The sequence below is a fragment of the Hippoglossus hippoglossus genome, chromosome 14 (genome assembly GCF_009819705.1).
Source record: "Hippoglossus hippoglossus isolate fHipHip1 chromosome 14, fHipHip1.pri, whole genome shotgun sequence".
Classification (NCBI taxonomy): Eukaryota; Metazoa; Chordata; class Actinopteri; order Pleuronectiformes; family Pleuronectidae; genus Hippoglossus; species Hippoglossus hippoglossus.
In genome coordinates, this window is record NC_047164.1 from 15,492,578 (window position 1) to 15,507,698 (window position 15,121).

General features: G+C 43.9%; 1 protein-coding gene across 3 annotated transcripts in view; it reads right to left on the reverse strand.

Annotated features, from left to right (window-relative positions):
• Window positions 1-15,121, reverse strand: part of LOC117774314 (Down syndrome cell adhesion molecule-like protein 1 homolog) — a 55,396-nt gene that overhangs the window by 24,711 nt on the left and 15,564 nt on the right. For all 3 annotated transcript variants that reach the window (XM_034606645.1, XM_034606644.1, XM_034606646.1), the window contains exon 4: window positions 70-216. In XM_034606645.1, coding sequence (XP_034462536.1) covers window positions 70-216 — 147 coding nt within the window. The remainder of the gene's footprint in view (window positions 1-69; window positions 217-15,121) is intronic.

Below are 15,121 nucleotides of genomic sequence, written 5' to 3' on the forward strand. Positions count from 1 at the left end.
TAACATCTTCTCAGGACAAAGCGAACCATGAGAGCAGCTTGAGTGAACTGACAATGGCAACCTGCTTACCCATTACGGAGAGCCTGGCTCCATTGCTTTGCCGCGTCTCGCCGCTGTACTTATGCTTGGTGATGCACCGGTATGTGGAGAGGGCGTCCTCCTTCTGAACATCAGAGATGTAAAGAGCTCCGAAGGAGGTGAGAGAGAACCTGTTACCTGAGGAAGACACATTCAGTAAAGGTTAATTCCCCCAAAGAAAAGCATTAGACAAACAGAAGCAAACACACACATGGAAGATGATCATTCTGCTACAAAGCTTTTGTGCTCATTGCAAAACCATATTGTGTGACGAACAAACAGCAGCCGGAGCAGTTGGCACAACCTGCCTGATAACGCTGCTTCCCAAAACTTGGCACCCTCTCAAGGCCTTGAGGACACACAGCGGTCACTTACACCACCCGTAGACGGAGCAGAGAAAAGATTTATAGTCCCCTTTTAAGCACAATGTAAAACTCTTAAGCGCCACACTATCATCGGCAAACTATCTAAACGTTAGTTTTCTCCCTCGCACCTTTCAAGTGCGGTGATCAAGTGAGCGACTGAGTGACGGGTGCCTGCCCGCTCTCGGCCATAGTGTTTGTTCTGTGTTTCACATTTCATGCTGCTCAGAGAACCGTGGTTATGTGGTAACAACCTGAAAATTTCATGCTGTGCCCAGAAGAACAGAAGCAGAGGGAAGAGAGATGCTTGTTTGCAGTGAGCACCAGTCTGCACAAGGTATTCTCTGTATAACTGTTAATATTGCATATTTTGTCTGGTACAGGCACACACACACACAAACACACACACACAAACACATCCCTCCTCAGAGTTTCACTTTCTTCTGTTCGTGGTTGTTTTGGTATCTTCTTGAATTCACTGGACCTTATATACAATTTGTTATCTCCGCCGAGAAAGTTGCATTTTCATCTGCGTTTGTTATTTCTTTAGCAGGATTACGCAAAAACAGATTACAATGAAACTTGGTGGAAGGATGCGGTATGGGTCAGGAAAGAACTAATTACATCTTGGTGCGGATCCTGATCAGGGATGGATCCAGGATGTATTTTTTCACTTTCCTTAACATTGAGAGCGTTTTTTCAATGCATTTTTTTGCGTTGATAGTAATTCATTGATTTTAATTTAAAAATCTTGTATGTTTAACGGTCTGATATATATGAGTGTGTGTATTTTGGTGTAGATCCAGATAAAAATCAAAATCTAGAAAATGTATATGTGATTTAATGAGGTTCGGAACGTGGATTAATTGCAAAGTTTACATATCATTAAGAGTTTCAATGGTTGCTCCTTTAGTTTATAGATTTTTTCCAGCCCTTGACTGTCACCTGGTCTCATTCAAGATCCAAGCATCAAGCCGACAGCTGAACGTGCTGCATTCACGTGCACCTGTGTTTATCATCATCAATATTTTACCTACAAGCCTCCGTGTTTGTCTGGGTCTTGCCGAGGGCTGAGTGGGTAAACTGAAGGTAGCAGTTATGGGCCGTGCGGGTGTTTGCATGGAGCGTACTGTACGACCTAAGAGGAGGCACAGGCTGCAATTTCACAGCAGCCTTTGTTTGCCCCCCAGAATGAAGCCTTACAGGATAATGAGCACTTTAAGACTGCTACTCCCACAACACCGACGACTCGCCTGTCACAACACTCTGACATAGGCAGAGAGGGAGGGGGGGGGGGGGGGGGGGGGGGGGGAGTGAGACAGAGTCAGCTGGATCTGTCACAGCCACACTTTCTGTCTGCAGCAGCCGGCTGAATTCATCCCGTCCACAGCCACTGAAACAATGCAGATTACACAATATCACATTATCTCCCTGGCTATCTGTCCGGCTTAGCTCTGTGGTTTGCTCATGGAATCACTTTGTCGTTATAGTCGACTCTCTCTTCATCTCTTTGTGTTGAACCCTCTGTCTCACCCTTTTCCCTCCGTTTCTCTCCCAGCCTCTTGCTCTCGGTCTCTGAGTGGCAAAGTGGCAGACAGAGTAAAATATTAATTACTAAATCACTGTGCTCCCTCAGCTTTTATTCATGCTGACTTGACTAGATAACGAGAAACAGAGCCAATGTGCATCACACCCGCTCGTAGAGACACACACACACACACACACACACACACACACAGAGAGCTGCAGCAAAACATGCAGACATGCATGCATGCAGGAACTATGAATTGCAAAATGGTTGGCAGTTATTGTTACATAATTCCCCCCATATGATAATAAAGGTATAACATTTTAACACTTACATGTAATTTGCCCACAGCTTTAACTATACAATATTATCTTAGTATTTAAGAGTATGGCTAAAAAATGTCTGTCTTTCTGTAAAATGCGTTTTGAGAAAATAAACAAATTAATAGCAACTAAAACAACCATAATTCTTTTGCATATCACTGATTAAAACAAAGTGACCATTACATAAGAAATTGGATCGTCCAATAAGCTCAGCAGGAACTGTTTTTATGGTTAAAGTGTTTTTTTATCAACTATAAGTGGTTCTTTCAGCCAGGAGAAGAACTCTGTGAAAGAGGCTGCGTTGCCTAGAGGATGGCGACATTGTTGATCTTGTATGAGTTTGGTCAGAGCCTCAGTGAAACTCATTCATGGGAAAAAATGGTGCAAAATTGTTTGTGATTCCTGGCTGCAGAAGGGGTCCCGAGGGGGAACTACTTTAATCTCTGTTTTTGTAAGTGTAGGATCAGGACAATACTGTGGATTTGTGACAGGAAAAATGTTATTCTCAGACGAATATGTTAAACATACAGTGAAAAACAATACAAATATTTGAATCGTTTAAAAGTGACATTTTAATTTGATAATTTTTCATATCAATAAAAACTAAGATTATTTCACCCACGTTTTAATTAATTTAATTTCATTTCATTTCCATCTCTTTTTTATTTTTAATAGCAAAATCCTTTTGGGATTAAGGCCATTTTAAAAATATGTGGTGCATTGAAATTACGTTCAGGAGTGCATGCACAATAACACACACAGACTCACTCATATTCAGCAGATTCAGGGAAAGTTAAGAAAAGTCACCTGTGTGCAAGGCACTTAACTCCACCTGCCTTATACTGGGCAGTTACCCTGTGTGACTGTGAGCGCTGCGACGCTCTGTGACGTGGAAAACGAGGCATTGCTCAAACTAATCGTGCTGTTTGTCCTCAGCAAACCTCTCTTGTGTAATAGAGGTTTTCATTCATTTTATTTTTTGTAATCCAACAAAATGCCTGCGGCCTCGCAGTCACACAGCAGACCAGACCTACTGCTCTGACAAATTCCAAAGAGGAGGAAAGAAAAAGGGAAAATAATAGAAGTGTAAATGTGCGAGAGAGAGAATAGGAAAAAATAAAAGCTTGACAGAGTCTATAAATAGGATATATACTGTAGCCGGCGTGTGTATGCGTGTGTGTGTGTGTGAGTTAGTAGCAGCCTCATTTTCTCACATGCAAATGAAGGCGTCGGCGCAAAGATAACGAGGCCCATATTTCCACCTCCTCAGTGGGGCCATTATTTATTGATGTTCTGCATCTTTCTCCCTCCCTCCCACTCTCACGCTTTCTTCATCCTCTCCCTGTTGCTAGGGTCTTCTCACTGCCGTCCTGTTACCAATTCAGCGCACTTTCAGCAATTATTAAAGTGCGGCGTGTTTACAATCATCAAGGAGGCAACAATGAAATAAAAACCTGTGTCGCTTGACTGGAAGGAGAAAAAAAAAGGTAAAGGTGAATTGGTGAAATTAATCCAGAAAAAAAAACGAGTATTAGGATGAAGTTGCTAAGTAGCTTTCCAGATGCTGCACATAGTTTTTGTGTAACAATCACACACACACACACACACACACACACACACACACACACACACACACACACACACACACACACACACACACAATATAACACATTGTCTTTTACTTCCTGAGCGTCTGTGTGGAGTTTGGTCCAGTTCTGCAGCTCAGAATAAAGTTAACAAGCTTTTGAAATCCTCAGCACTAAGATGTGTGTTTCACCTTCTCTGGGAAAGCACATAAAAATACTTAAAATACTCGTGTTCATTATCAGTTTTATGCACAGTTTGGAAACTAACTTGGGCTTCTGATTTGGCTCTTGGAAGAGAATCTGGCCTACATGCGTCACAGGGGCAAATCGCTTTTACTTTAGTCAATTTTAGGACAAAACAGTTTTTCCTCTCGTTTACCTCTTTAACACAAAATTTAGCGGGTATACATGGGTATTTTAAACATGGAAAGAAAAGTAGCGATTGACTTCTTTACATTGGCAGTAGAGGAGTTTGCCTGTGTGTTTTTTCCCCCGTTGCATCATGGTCAATGTCACACATGAACCAAAAACCTCTCTCCTTGCTGTCTTACCAAATCAACACATTCACCCGGGTTCACCATGTTTACATCACCGGCGATTGGAGCCAGAGTGGATGAAAACCCGCGTCTCCTGCTGAGTCATTTGACCCGGGAGTGAATGCCGCTGGATTCCATTCCCATTGCAGACAAAAGCCAGATGTTAGTGGTTTGTAGTGGATGTTTTGATCAGTGCAAAAGGGGCTTTAGCAACAAATTTCTTGTGATACTAACCTGTCCAAAATTCATGCATCTCCTGTGGATAAAACAAAACAGGGAGTGCAGGAACATGCAGCACTGAGTTAAAAACACTGCTGTTCCTATGGGAGTTCCCAGTATGGACTCCATATATAATCAGTTTGGAAAAAGGCTAATGAGCAATCGAACTCCCATCCTTGTTTTCCTTCTGGCGGATCACTACAGTACAATCTGATCCCCGGAGTCTTTATCTTGCCCAACACCACTGATGGTCAAAGGCAGTGGTTTCTCGCCTTGAAGGGGGTTTCCCGGTTAAACTGTTAGTGTATTTTCACCGCTCATTATGATGACTGCAAGCTGATGCAAGGAGAGAATGTGTCAAAGCAGCAGAGGGTCAGAGGTTTCACTCCTCCACAAACTGACAAGAGTGATAGACGCCTCCAGCCCGACGTGTTTATCCATCACAGACATGTGGTCTGGAGTTGTAAGATAACGACTTTGACTCTGACAAACTGAAAGCCTGAAAAGTGTTCATTTCAGGGGCATCACTGGTACGAGCTGAAGTATCAACACATTAGGTGAAGCTTTATTTTGAAAAAATATCCCTAATTTGATTTATATAGAATCTTATTATATATAGAGATGTAGTGAATATAAAATAAAAGATTATGTTTTACTTTCTAGCGCCACTAAACATCATTCCAATTATGCTTTAGTGGTTGCGGGTGGGGGGGCTGTACCCAATCCCAGCTGACACTGGGCGAGAGGCAAGGTATACACTCTAGATAGGGCGCCAGTGTATCACAGGGTCAACATACAAAGACACACAACCATTCAAACCCACAACCTTACCCCAATCTGCATGTGTTTGGACTGTTTGAACCAAACATTCCTGTGTGAATGTGAGCGTAAATGGATGTCCGTCTCTGGATGTTAGCCCTGGTCCACCTGTCCACGGTGTGACCTGCCCATTGTCCAATGTCACCTGAGACGGGGAGCTCAATGGATAGATCCGTGTAACAATTCTTGTCTTGTAAACTGATTTATTTTCACGAATTAATCATAAAACTTTAGAAGATGAAAGAAATAGATCAGAAATAGAACTTAAGGGTGTGCAAAAGTAACAGTTTGAGCTTTAAATGTCACTGATCGATACAAATGGATGTGAACACATGTGGCACGTGAACTTCAATGTTTAGCCATTGTTATTTATTCATTGTTATTTGACAAATAAGTTTATTATAATCCTCTGGTCAACACACTTTGTTGAAACAATGGGTGATATTCAAAGAGTTTGACGTTAAAGAAATTGCATTCTGTACGTCTGCCTTCTATCGCCGCTCTCAACGGCAAGATGCAGTGAGGAATTTGAAAGAAGGTGAGAAGAGTGAGAGGAGGAGGAGGAGGAGGAGGAGGAGGCGGAGGAGGAGTGGATCAAAGACTTGTGACTGTCACAGAAAGAAGAAGAAAGAAAAAGAGAACGAAAAAAAACGCAGTGAATTCCGGAGATATTCTCTGTACTGCTGGAAGATGCTTGGTGCTCACAAATGCAGACATGCCAGGCGCACACGCTGTTACGGTAAAGGCACACACACACACACACACACACAAATGGAAAAAACACCTACCAGGCTTAAAATAGGACAAGAAAAATTTCCCTGCTGGAACAAAAAATAATAAACTATGCGGTAAAATTAGCACCGAGGACTCGGCTGCAGAGAAACGGGTTAAAGCAGAAAAATCAGCAACATTGGACTGACTGACTTGATTTAGAGAGGAGAGAAAGAGGATGGAGGGAGCAGCGGGAAAAACAGTAAAAGGGTGGAAAGCGAAGGAGAAGGAGAAGATGGAGGGTAAACTGAGGAGGAGATAACAGTCCATGTCTGTGTTCTCGCCTCCTTTCAAACCTTTATGCAAAAAGAAGGGGGGGTGTTGCATCTGTATTCAAAGCGAGAGCCCACTCAGCCCTCCCTTTGCTCTCTCCTCTCTCTCTGCTGTGTACATTAAAAAGCCCCAAGTAGAAGCAGGTGTCAGCCAATTAAATATATACACTTTCCTGGCTTTTATTCCGCGGCCCTCTTACTTAACATCTATGAATAGCAGCCTCTTAACTCCCTTCAATTCACATTCAGAGCAGCTTTTATTGGCACAACTGATGTGTAACAACTGCGACTGCATCCCCTCAGTAAAGGAGACTTTGTTAACACGAGCAAACGGTTCACACGGAGCGCGATGAGCACAACGTCGCTATTTAACAAAAACTTACATGAGCAATATCTGTACATCAGCATTGTTTTCTCCCCTCTTGCTTCCTCTCTGTGGTTTGCTCATTTTGTAGAGAGGAGGAGGAGGAGGAGGATGGGTGGGAGGGGGTGTTGAAGAAGCCGCAGCTCTGTCATGTTTTCATTAAAAAGCCACGCTCCACTGTCTAATCCTGACTGCTGTCCTCTCTCCAAACCAATCCTGACTGCTTACCTCATCTTTCAATCATGCTCTTCCTCTCCCTGACCCTTCCTCCCACTGTGGTGTGTCGTACAGCGACTGGCCGCGATGGAAGGGGATGTTGGAAAGTTGGGAGGGGGCACAGAGGTGAGGAGCAGACCGAGGTGGAGGTTGAGGAGGTCGAGGGCGAGGGAGGAGACGGAGCAGACAGACAGAGAGAGAGAGAGAGCATGAGTCCGGTTCCTCCACTGAGATGGGACCACGTCTCTTCTGCTCCGCTGCCTGCGCTGTCCCAATTTGCCCCAGTGTGACTTTAAACAGTAAACACTGGGGGAGGGGATGGCGTGGGGTGGGGGGCAGCCTTAGGAGCGGCCCAATGGACAGTCGTGGGAAGGACATAAAACTGTATGCAAAAAAAGATGTCGTCTGCGTAGATATAACTCAACGCAAACACTGCAGAGACGCCGTGTTTCCCCTCCATAAAGCCGCCCAAAGCAGACAGGGCACGACGATGCTGCATAAAGCTAAATGGACCATCTCCGATCGAGACAGCGCTGAGAAGATTAAGCATCAGTAGAAGCATCAGAGGAAACGGAGGGATGGTGGGGAAAAGAGGGGTGGGAGTATTGGAGAGAAATGGGGAGAGATGTAGAAATAGGGCTCCATTATTCATGACGTGTGTTTCATGTGCTTGGTGACATCTGGGACAGCAGTGATAATGAGAGTCCCGGGAGAGAGGAACACACACACATGCACACACACACACACACACACGCACGCATGCACTGCACCATACCTAAGCGTGCCACCACGGTCCAAAAACCTCCCCTCTAGTGGATATCCCATTAACTCATATTTAACTGTTAACTGCACGTGCACGAAGGCTTAAACACCCAAGTAACTCGGTTCTTTCAAAAATGTCACTCAGTAAAAGTAAACATCCAGCAGCGAAAAGCTCCCGCCCCTCGCCACCTTGTTTTGACTTAGCTGCAGATAAGAGACATATATGCTGTGTGTGTCTGCCATCATATGTGTGTGTCCGTGTGTGTGTGTGTCTGTGATGCAGTGTACTCCAGCTTAGCCCATAGCCCGGGGCAGTGAGCTGCATTAGTGGCACTGAGTGAGCTGCCTGGTCCCTCCCTATTAGAGTGCTGGTGGCAGAGGAGTGTCACTGCCCGGCAGGACGAGAGAGGGACAGGGAGAGGGAGAGGGAGAGAGAGAGAGAGAGAGAGAGAGAGAGAGAGAGAGAGAGAGAGAGAGAGAGAGAGAGAGATTAACTGCTAGACAAACACACACACACACACGCGCGTACATTTACAGTGTTTACCAAAAGGGATTGTTGAAATCCCCACACGCCAAATGACTATAAATACACTTGGAACAAAAGAATCAAATATCATCATCTCACCTTTACCAAAGTCAAACAACAGAAATCGACATCATCATTGTCGTCAACTGTGACATCAGGAGTCACATGTCAATAAAAACGGGTCTGTGTTACACGTTAAAGGTCGACTCTGGTTTCTTCCTCTTCACGATAACAACCAGTGAGGAAACGTTCAGTGAGCAAGAACTCAAATCAATTATTTCACAAAAAAGAAGCAGTTCATCAAAACCACAATGCTGAAGTAATCTATTACAAGTGAATTCCTGCAATATATGATTACTTATGATTTAACATACAAGCGTCATTTCAGTGGTGTAGCTGTATGTGAGTGGGAGCATATTAAATCATATCTTTGATTTAATACAAATAAACGTCTATTCAAATAAACATGTATTTGCAAAGTAAACAATACTACAGATACCAAATAAAAGGAAATGGTATTACTTGTAAGAGTAAAAACATGTTTGGTGGAAGAGAAGTAGTAGAAAAAAGTATACTCAAGCCAAAGTGGAGCGCAGTACTCTTTTTGTTTTTTTTGTTTTTTCCTGTGCTGATGGAGTTGACACTTCACATCCCCGTGACCAGATGTTTTTATTCACCTCACAAACACGTCGGATTATATTTCAGCAGAACACAATGATGTTCCGTGTAGTGTTTACGTGTTCTCGCTGCATCGGGTTCCTGCCACAGTCAGAAGGTGTGCATGTGACCTGGACACTCTAAACCTCCTGTAGGTGTGAATCCTCTCATACACTGGGGACCAACCCAGGGAGCCGCAGAATAAGAGACAAATCAATTAGTCAATCAATGCCAAGTATTGATATTTCGATCATCGAGTGTGACTTTGTTTCTTCTCAAATGTGAACATGTTTTTTAAATGCACTACAATCCTAAATCTAATATTTATGGGTTTGTCAGTGTTCTATGGATGAAACAAGGTAACAATTGTGGACAATTGTGACTGTGACATATTTTGATATTTTCCCTCATGGCTCAAACCATACAAGAAAAAAAGACAAGAGAATTACTGTCTGATGGATCGATTGAGACATCTTAAGAGACTTTTACTGTCAGGAGAACCAGAAGGAGCAAACACCTCACATACTGTCTCCATGCTGAATTATTGACTTACCTACACGTGGCACTCACTAAGCACACACACAAACAACACAACCACGAAACATCTCGTTCCGCTGTTTCTGTCACATTTACACCCAAAGCAGCAGGTTTGATCCGTCCCCCTCTCCCCCGCACCCCGCAGTCAATCACAGCCTGCAGTGTTGATCTGACCTCTGCGTGTGTTTGGACAGCGAACACGGGGCGGATCAATAGGCCTGATTGAGAGGTCATGTCGGAACATGGCACATGGATGACCACCAGAGATTCCATTTGATCCATGATCACGACAGCGTTGCGGTCTATACCGACAACCAGCCAGTGTAAAACAAAATCTAAATCACCACGTCACTAACTGTGAAAACACTATATCACTCTCTGACGCAACAAATCACAACATGGAGTGTGTCGATTTCACGACATCATTAACCATCTCTGATATTGGCACTGAGTTATTTCCCTTATCTTTTCTTATCTTATCAAAACACTCATTACACATCTAATCAGATTCATCATTTTAGTTTGGAGCGATTTAATTGCTGGCTATTTCTAATTATCCGATGAAATCGGATGAAAGTTTGGAGAACAATAGTGGAACCACACTTCAAACCAACAAGTTAAGAAGAAGGATTAGAGAAGAAAATCTCTGCCCTAAGACACACAGAAAAATGAAGAGGGGAAGCCAGGAACAAACTTCCTGCCACTGATGCTGAACTGTTGAGTCTAAATAAGCATTTTCCTTAAATGAAATTTCTTAGAAGAGCCTGCTGTAATCTCCTCACACTAATCCCTCGTTCTTCAGCCTAAACAAAAGAGTGGAGGGAAAGAAAGAAAGAGAAAACGGGTAAAACCGCTTTACTCAAATCCTATTTCTTAGCCCAATCCAGACCATATAAAGCCTCCAGCTCTCTTTCTTTAAGCCTTCACACAAGCCGTCCAGCTCTCACTTTTATAATGACTCGGGATGTGGTAAGAAGTGACACCTGTATCCTTTACACCAGTATTTAGGTACAGCATCTGATAAAATACTAAAAACAAAGCTAGAATAATTAATCAAATCAAAATAAATTGTATTTGTATAGCCCATACTCACAAATCACAGTTCGCCACATAGTGTTTAACAAGGTGCGATACTCTGCCCTTAACCCCTCGATTAGAGTGAGGAAAAACTACCAAAACCAGAGAGTCATGAATGATGGATCCCTCTTCCAGGCAGACAGATGAATACAAAATAACAATATTGAAAACATTCATGAGAAAATCTATTTTTAAAGTACTTATACAAAAAAAAAAGGGGTTAGGGTTAGGGGCATGATGAGTTAGGACTAGTGGCCTGTTTTTGACGGATCACTTGGTTAAACTTTTTACTGGTTTGCATGTTCATTGACATTTTTAGAAATTTGAATTATGAGTAAATATAGGTCAGTAAGATTAATAATATTGGGCTACCAATAAGCTTGGACCAGACTTATAAGGACTCCAAATTGAAACATGGAAAAACCTGATTTATTTAATACTTCTATAGCAAACAAAATTTAAATCTTTGCTTTCCAAGGAAAAGAAAAAAATGACTATTTTAGATTTTCTCCATCAGCCTTATAGTAGCCATTATATGATGTTATTAAGATCAACAAAACTGATGGTCAAAGCTCTCAAATTAAACTGTATTTATCCGTTAATCCAGGTGATACTAAACTTGTAAACCAAAAGCAGAGTTCTCCGTCTGTCTCCCTCTCTCTGAGTTGTCTTATTCTCACACAGCCGTGGCCGGAAGGGTGAGAGAGCGGCCAGCTTTCTGTCAGAGTGACGTGCTCGCAGGGGCTTTCCCATCTCTCCCTCTTTCACTGATTGACACTGATACACTGATGCTCTGTAGACGTACTCATGCTGCATGCGTGTGTGTGTGTGTCAAGGCTTGTGTGTGCTTGATGTAGACACAAAAGGGAAAAAAGGCAAAGGAGAGCGGCGGCGGCGGCGGCGGCGGCAGCTATAGTGTGTACATCTCTGTGTTAAGCGCACGTGAGCAGGCGTGTGTAGCAGTGTGTAAATAGTCAATAATAGCCGACACTTGTCAGCCCTCTGCTCTGTACACACAAAGCCCGTGGTTGGGCCATTGTTGAATTCCGCCTCCCCACGCCTGACCCCCCCTAACTGGGCCTCTCAAGCAGAGATAATTATGCCTATTGTGCCCCTTGCACACACACACACACACACACACACACACACACACACACACACACACACACACACACACACACACACACACACACACACACACACACACACACGCATGCACGCATGCACGCATGCACGCACGCACACAGACATGTTTCTGCTAATTAACACACCCACCCACGTGCCTACTCAACCTAACTGAGTAAAAGATGGCTGCCAGCTCCCCATCTGTTCCTGCCCTGCTCTCGGCTGCTCTCAGCACACTGGGGCAAAAGTGAAAGGGGTAAAAACATCCAGAGAAAGTGAGAGAGGAGCACACGTAGGTGAACGAGCCTGCAGAAGAGCTGTTTGTGACTTATGGTTGCACTGAAGGCTGGATTTGAGAGGTTCAAAAATGATTTGCAGGTTTGCGGGTTGTTTTGTCATTTCTCATATGTAGATTATTTTAGTAAGAAGCTGCTCTGTGCTAAGCACCGGTGTTCCTGCCATGTGTTTGCGTATGTAAGTATATAATAACAGCATGATTTAGTCACCCCACTAACCCCCATGGCCCTCTGTGTGCCACATGGGACAGAGGCAGGGGCAGGGGACAGAGAGGTGAGGGAGGGAGGGTGTGAAGCCCGCGGTTGGGGGTGAGAGAGGCCGACAGTCAATGGGGTTAGGTTCCATGAGCCCTGGGGACGCCACGTGCTGCCCCCCGTCCTCCCCTGTCACACCATGTCCTGCTGCAGCCAGGCAGCACAACAACAGGACGGCCGTCAGCCAGCAGAGCAGAGCCGAGCGCAGCCTTAATGTATCCTGAGTTAATGTTTAATGAGTGCTCCATATTCAGGCAGGTTCATACAAAATCTGGAAATGGCTTTGTCGTGTTACTTGTGAGGTGTGTGTGTGTGTGTGTGTGTTGTGGGGAGGCCTGTACATTTGTACTTCCTAGAAGTCGGTGTGTGTGTGTGCATGTGTTAAACCGGTGTTTACACGAGTATGCGGCGTCCCAGACAAGTGCATCCATTAATGTATTCCTGCTCTGAGTGCACGAGCGCAGATTTACAAACAGACATTGTGTCCTCACACACCACTGCTCTCCATGAGGTCCCTGTGCCTGTGTCACCTCTCTGCTCGCTGTACCTGTGTGTGTGTGTGTGTGTGTGTGTGTGTGTGTGTGTGTGTGTGTGTGTGTGTGTGTGTGTGCGTGTGTGTGTGTGTGTGTGTGTGTGTGTGCAGCCTCCAGACACTAACTTCATATTTACTGATGAGAAACAATGCTAAAGTCTCCATTTGTTTACAATGTTTCTGCATATCTGCAGAGCTTTGAATTCAAATCTGCTTTTATCGACTGTTCAGCATGTGGCAAATTATCAGATATTCAAATATCAAACATCAGAAATTGATTTTCATGTTGTATTTATTTAATGTATGATGCAATTATTGCTGATAATTCCATCAAACTACATGGACAGAAATGAATAGACGATAAAATTTGAAAAGAAATATTGATCCCACCTTTCAAATGTGATGAAGTGATATATAAAATGCATTGATTATCTTCGCTGTGTCACTTTATAAGACATCTGAAGATATTTGAAGACGTCCTTTTGGGCTGAGGAGCAAATATCAGGCCTTTCTCGCAATTTGTTATCAAATTATCAACAGATTAATTAATGCAAACATTATAAGATGCGACCCTAGTTATGCTGTAGTCGGCTAAACCAAAGGTGGAGGGAGATAACGCTGCTCAATTCATCATCATCATCAAACTCGAGTCAAAATTATCAGCTGCGATCAGTGACTGTAACTTACTTATCTCACAAATTGATCACCTCGGCTGTAATTTTCCACGTGTTCCCAATTAACCCCTGTGTGCGCGTGTATATGGTTTGTCTATTACTGGGTCTCTGTTGAGCCACCTGACTCCCAGCAGGGACCCCAGGGGCGGAAGATTGATCTGTAACATAGCCTGTAAGTGACCTCGCCACCCGGTGACATCCATTAGGTTCCATGTTCACATTAAGGCCTGATAACTCAGCAGGCCCACACTGCCGGGTTAAACGCAGGTTGAATCCACCTTATATTTGAACAATATGGGGCTGGACTGTTTTAGAGAACAGACACTGCATCCACTGATCCAAACAGCTCTGTATGTTGTAGAGTGTGAGAGAATGGAATAAGATGGGATTGAATTAGAAAAACTAGAATGAGAGTAGAACCCATACCTCCGCCAAGGCCCAACTGTCCCCTCATGAAACCACATTTAAATCTACTAGATCCTGATTTTTATTTGAATCTGCACCAAATTGCACACACTCATAAATATCAGTCCCCTAAACATGTATGCGTTTTTTTTTTATCAAGATCGAGCGATTATTCTCTGACAAATCAAGGAAAATGTTTTTTAAAAAATGCCCTCTCTAATACTGTTCAAGAAAGCGAAAAAAAAGAAAAAATCCTGGATCTGCCCCCTGATCCGAATCGGCACCGAAATTAAACGGGTTCTTCCTTCACCCATATCGCATCCTTCATCCAAGTTTTGTGTTTAACCGTCCAGTGGTTTTTGCGTAATCCTGCTAAATAACAAACGGACTGGGAAGGAAACACAAACTCCTTGGCAGAGGTAATGAGAGGAAATTGAGTTTTAAAAAAAATATTGATGAGAAAGTCTCAGATACTATAACTTTCCCTCTTGTGCCACTGCTCCTCAGCTCTGGCTTCAACGGCCTCGTGTATCAAATGACCAAGAATGAATAAAGAGCAAACTGTGTGGCAGGTGTATTAGATGGAGCATGGTTGGGCATCTTCTGCGGACCACCATGTGGCTGCAGCCATCTGCTGGTCCAGTCTCTATTCATCAGAGCCACTCATTAGCTTTCTGCTGGTTAGACTGACGGCCTCGATCTGCGAGCTGAACCCGCTCTGTGTCCTGCACTGTTGTTTTCATGCCCGTCCACAAACCCCACCGTCCCTCTGTCTGCGCTCCAGCTCTCCTCCTTCAGATCACCACTTAGACTAGCTGGCCTCCATTGTCTCGTAAGGGGCACACACACACACACACACACACACACACGCACACATGCATGGACACACACAAATACACACAAAGCTTAACTACAGGGATGCTATGGGTAGGGAAGTGAAAGGGAAATAGGTCAGTCTGCCTGTACCCCTCCCCTCTTAAACCCCCCCACTGTCCTGGCTGGACGGGAAAATGGGGCAGGCAAGGGGACACATACACACATACACACACACACACACACACACACACGTTAACACATGCATACACACACACACACGTCTCCAGATGGGGAGCATGTGTGTTTGACAAAACGGAACCTGTTGGGGTTCAGAGGGCACGGCTGCATTGTGTTATGTCATGAACTCAACCTTCAGACCAGTATG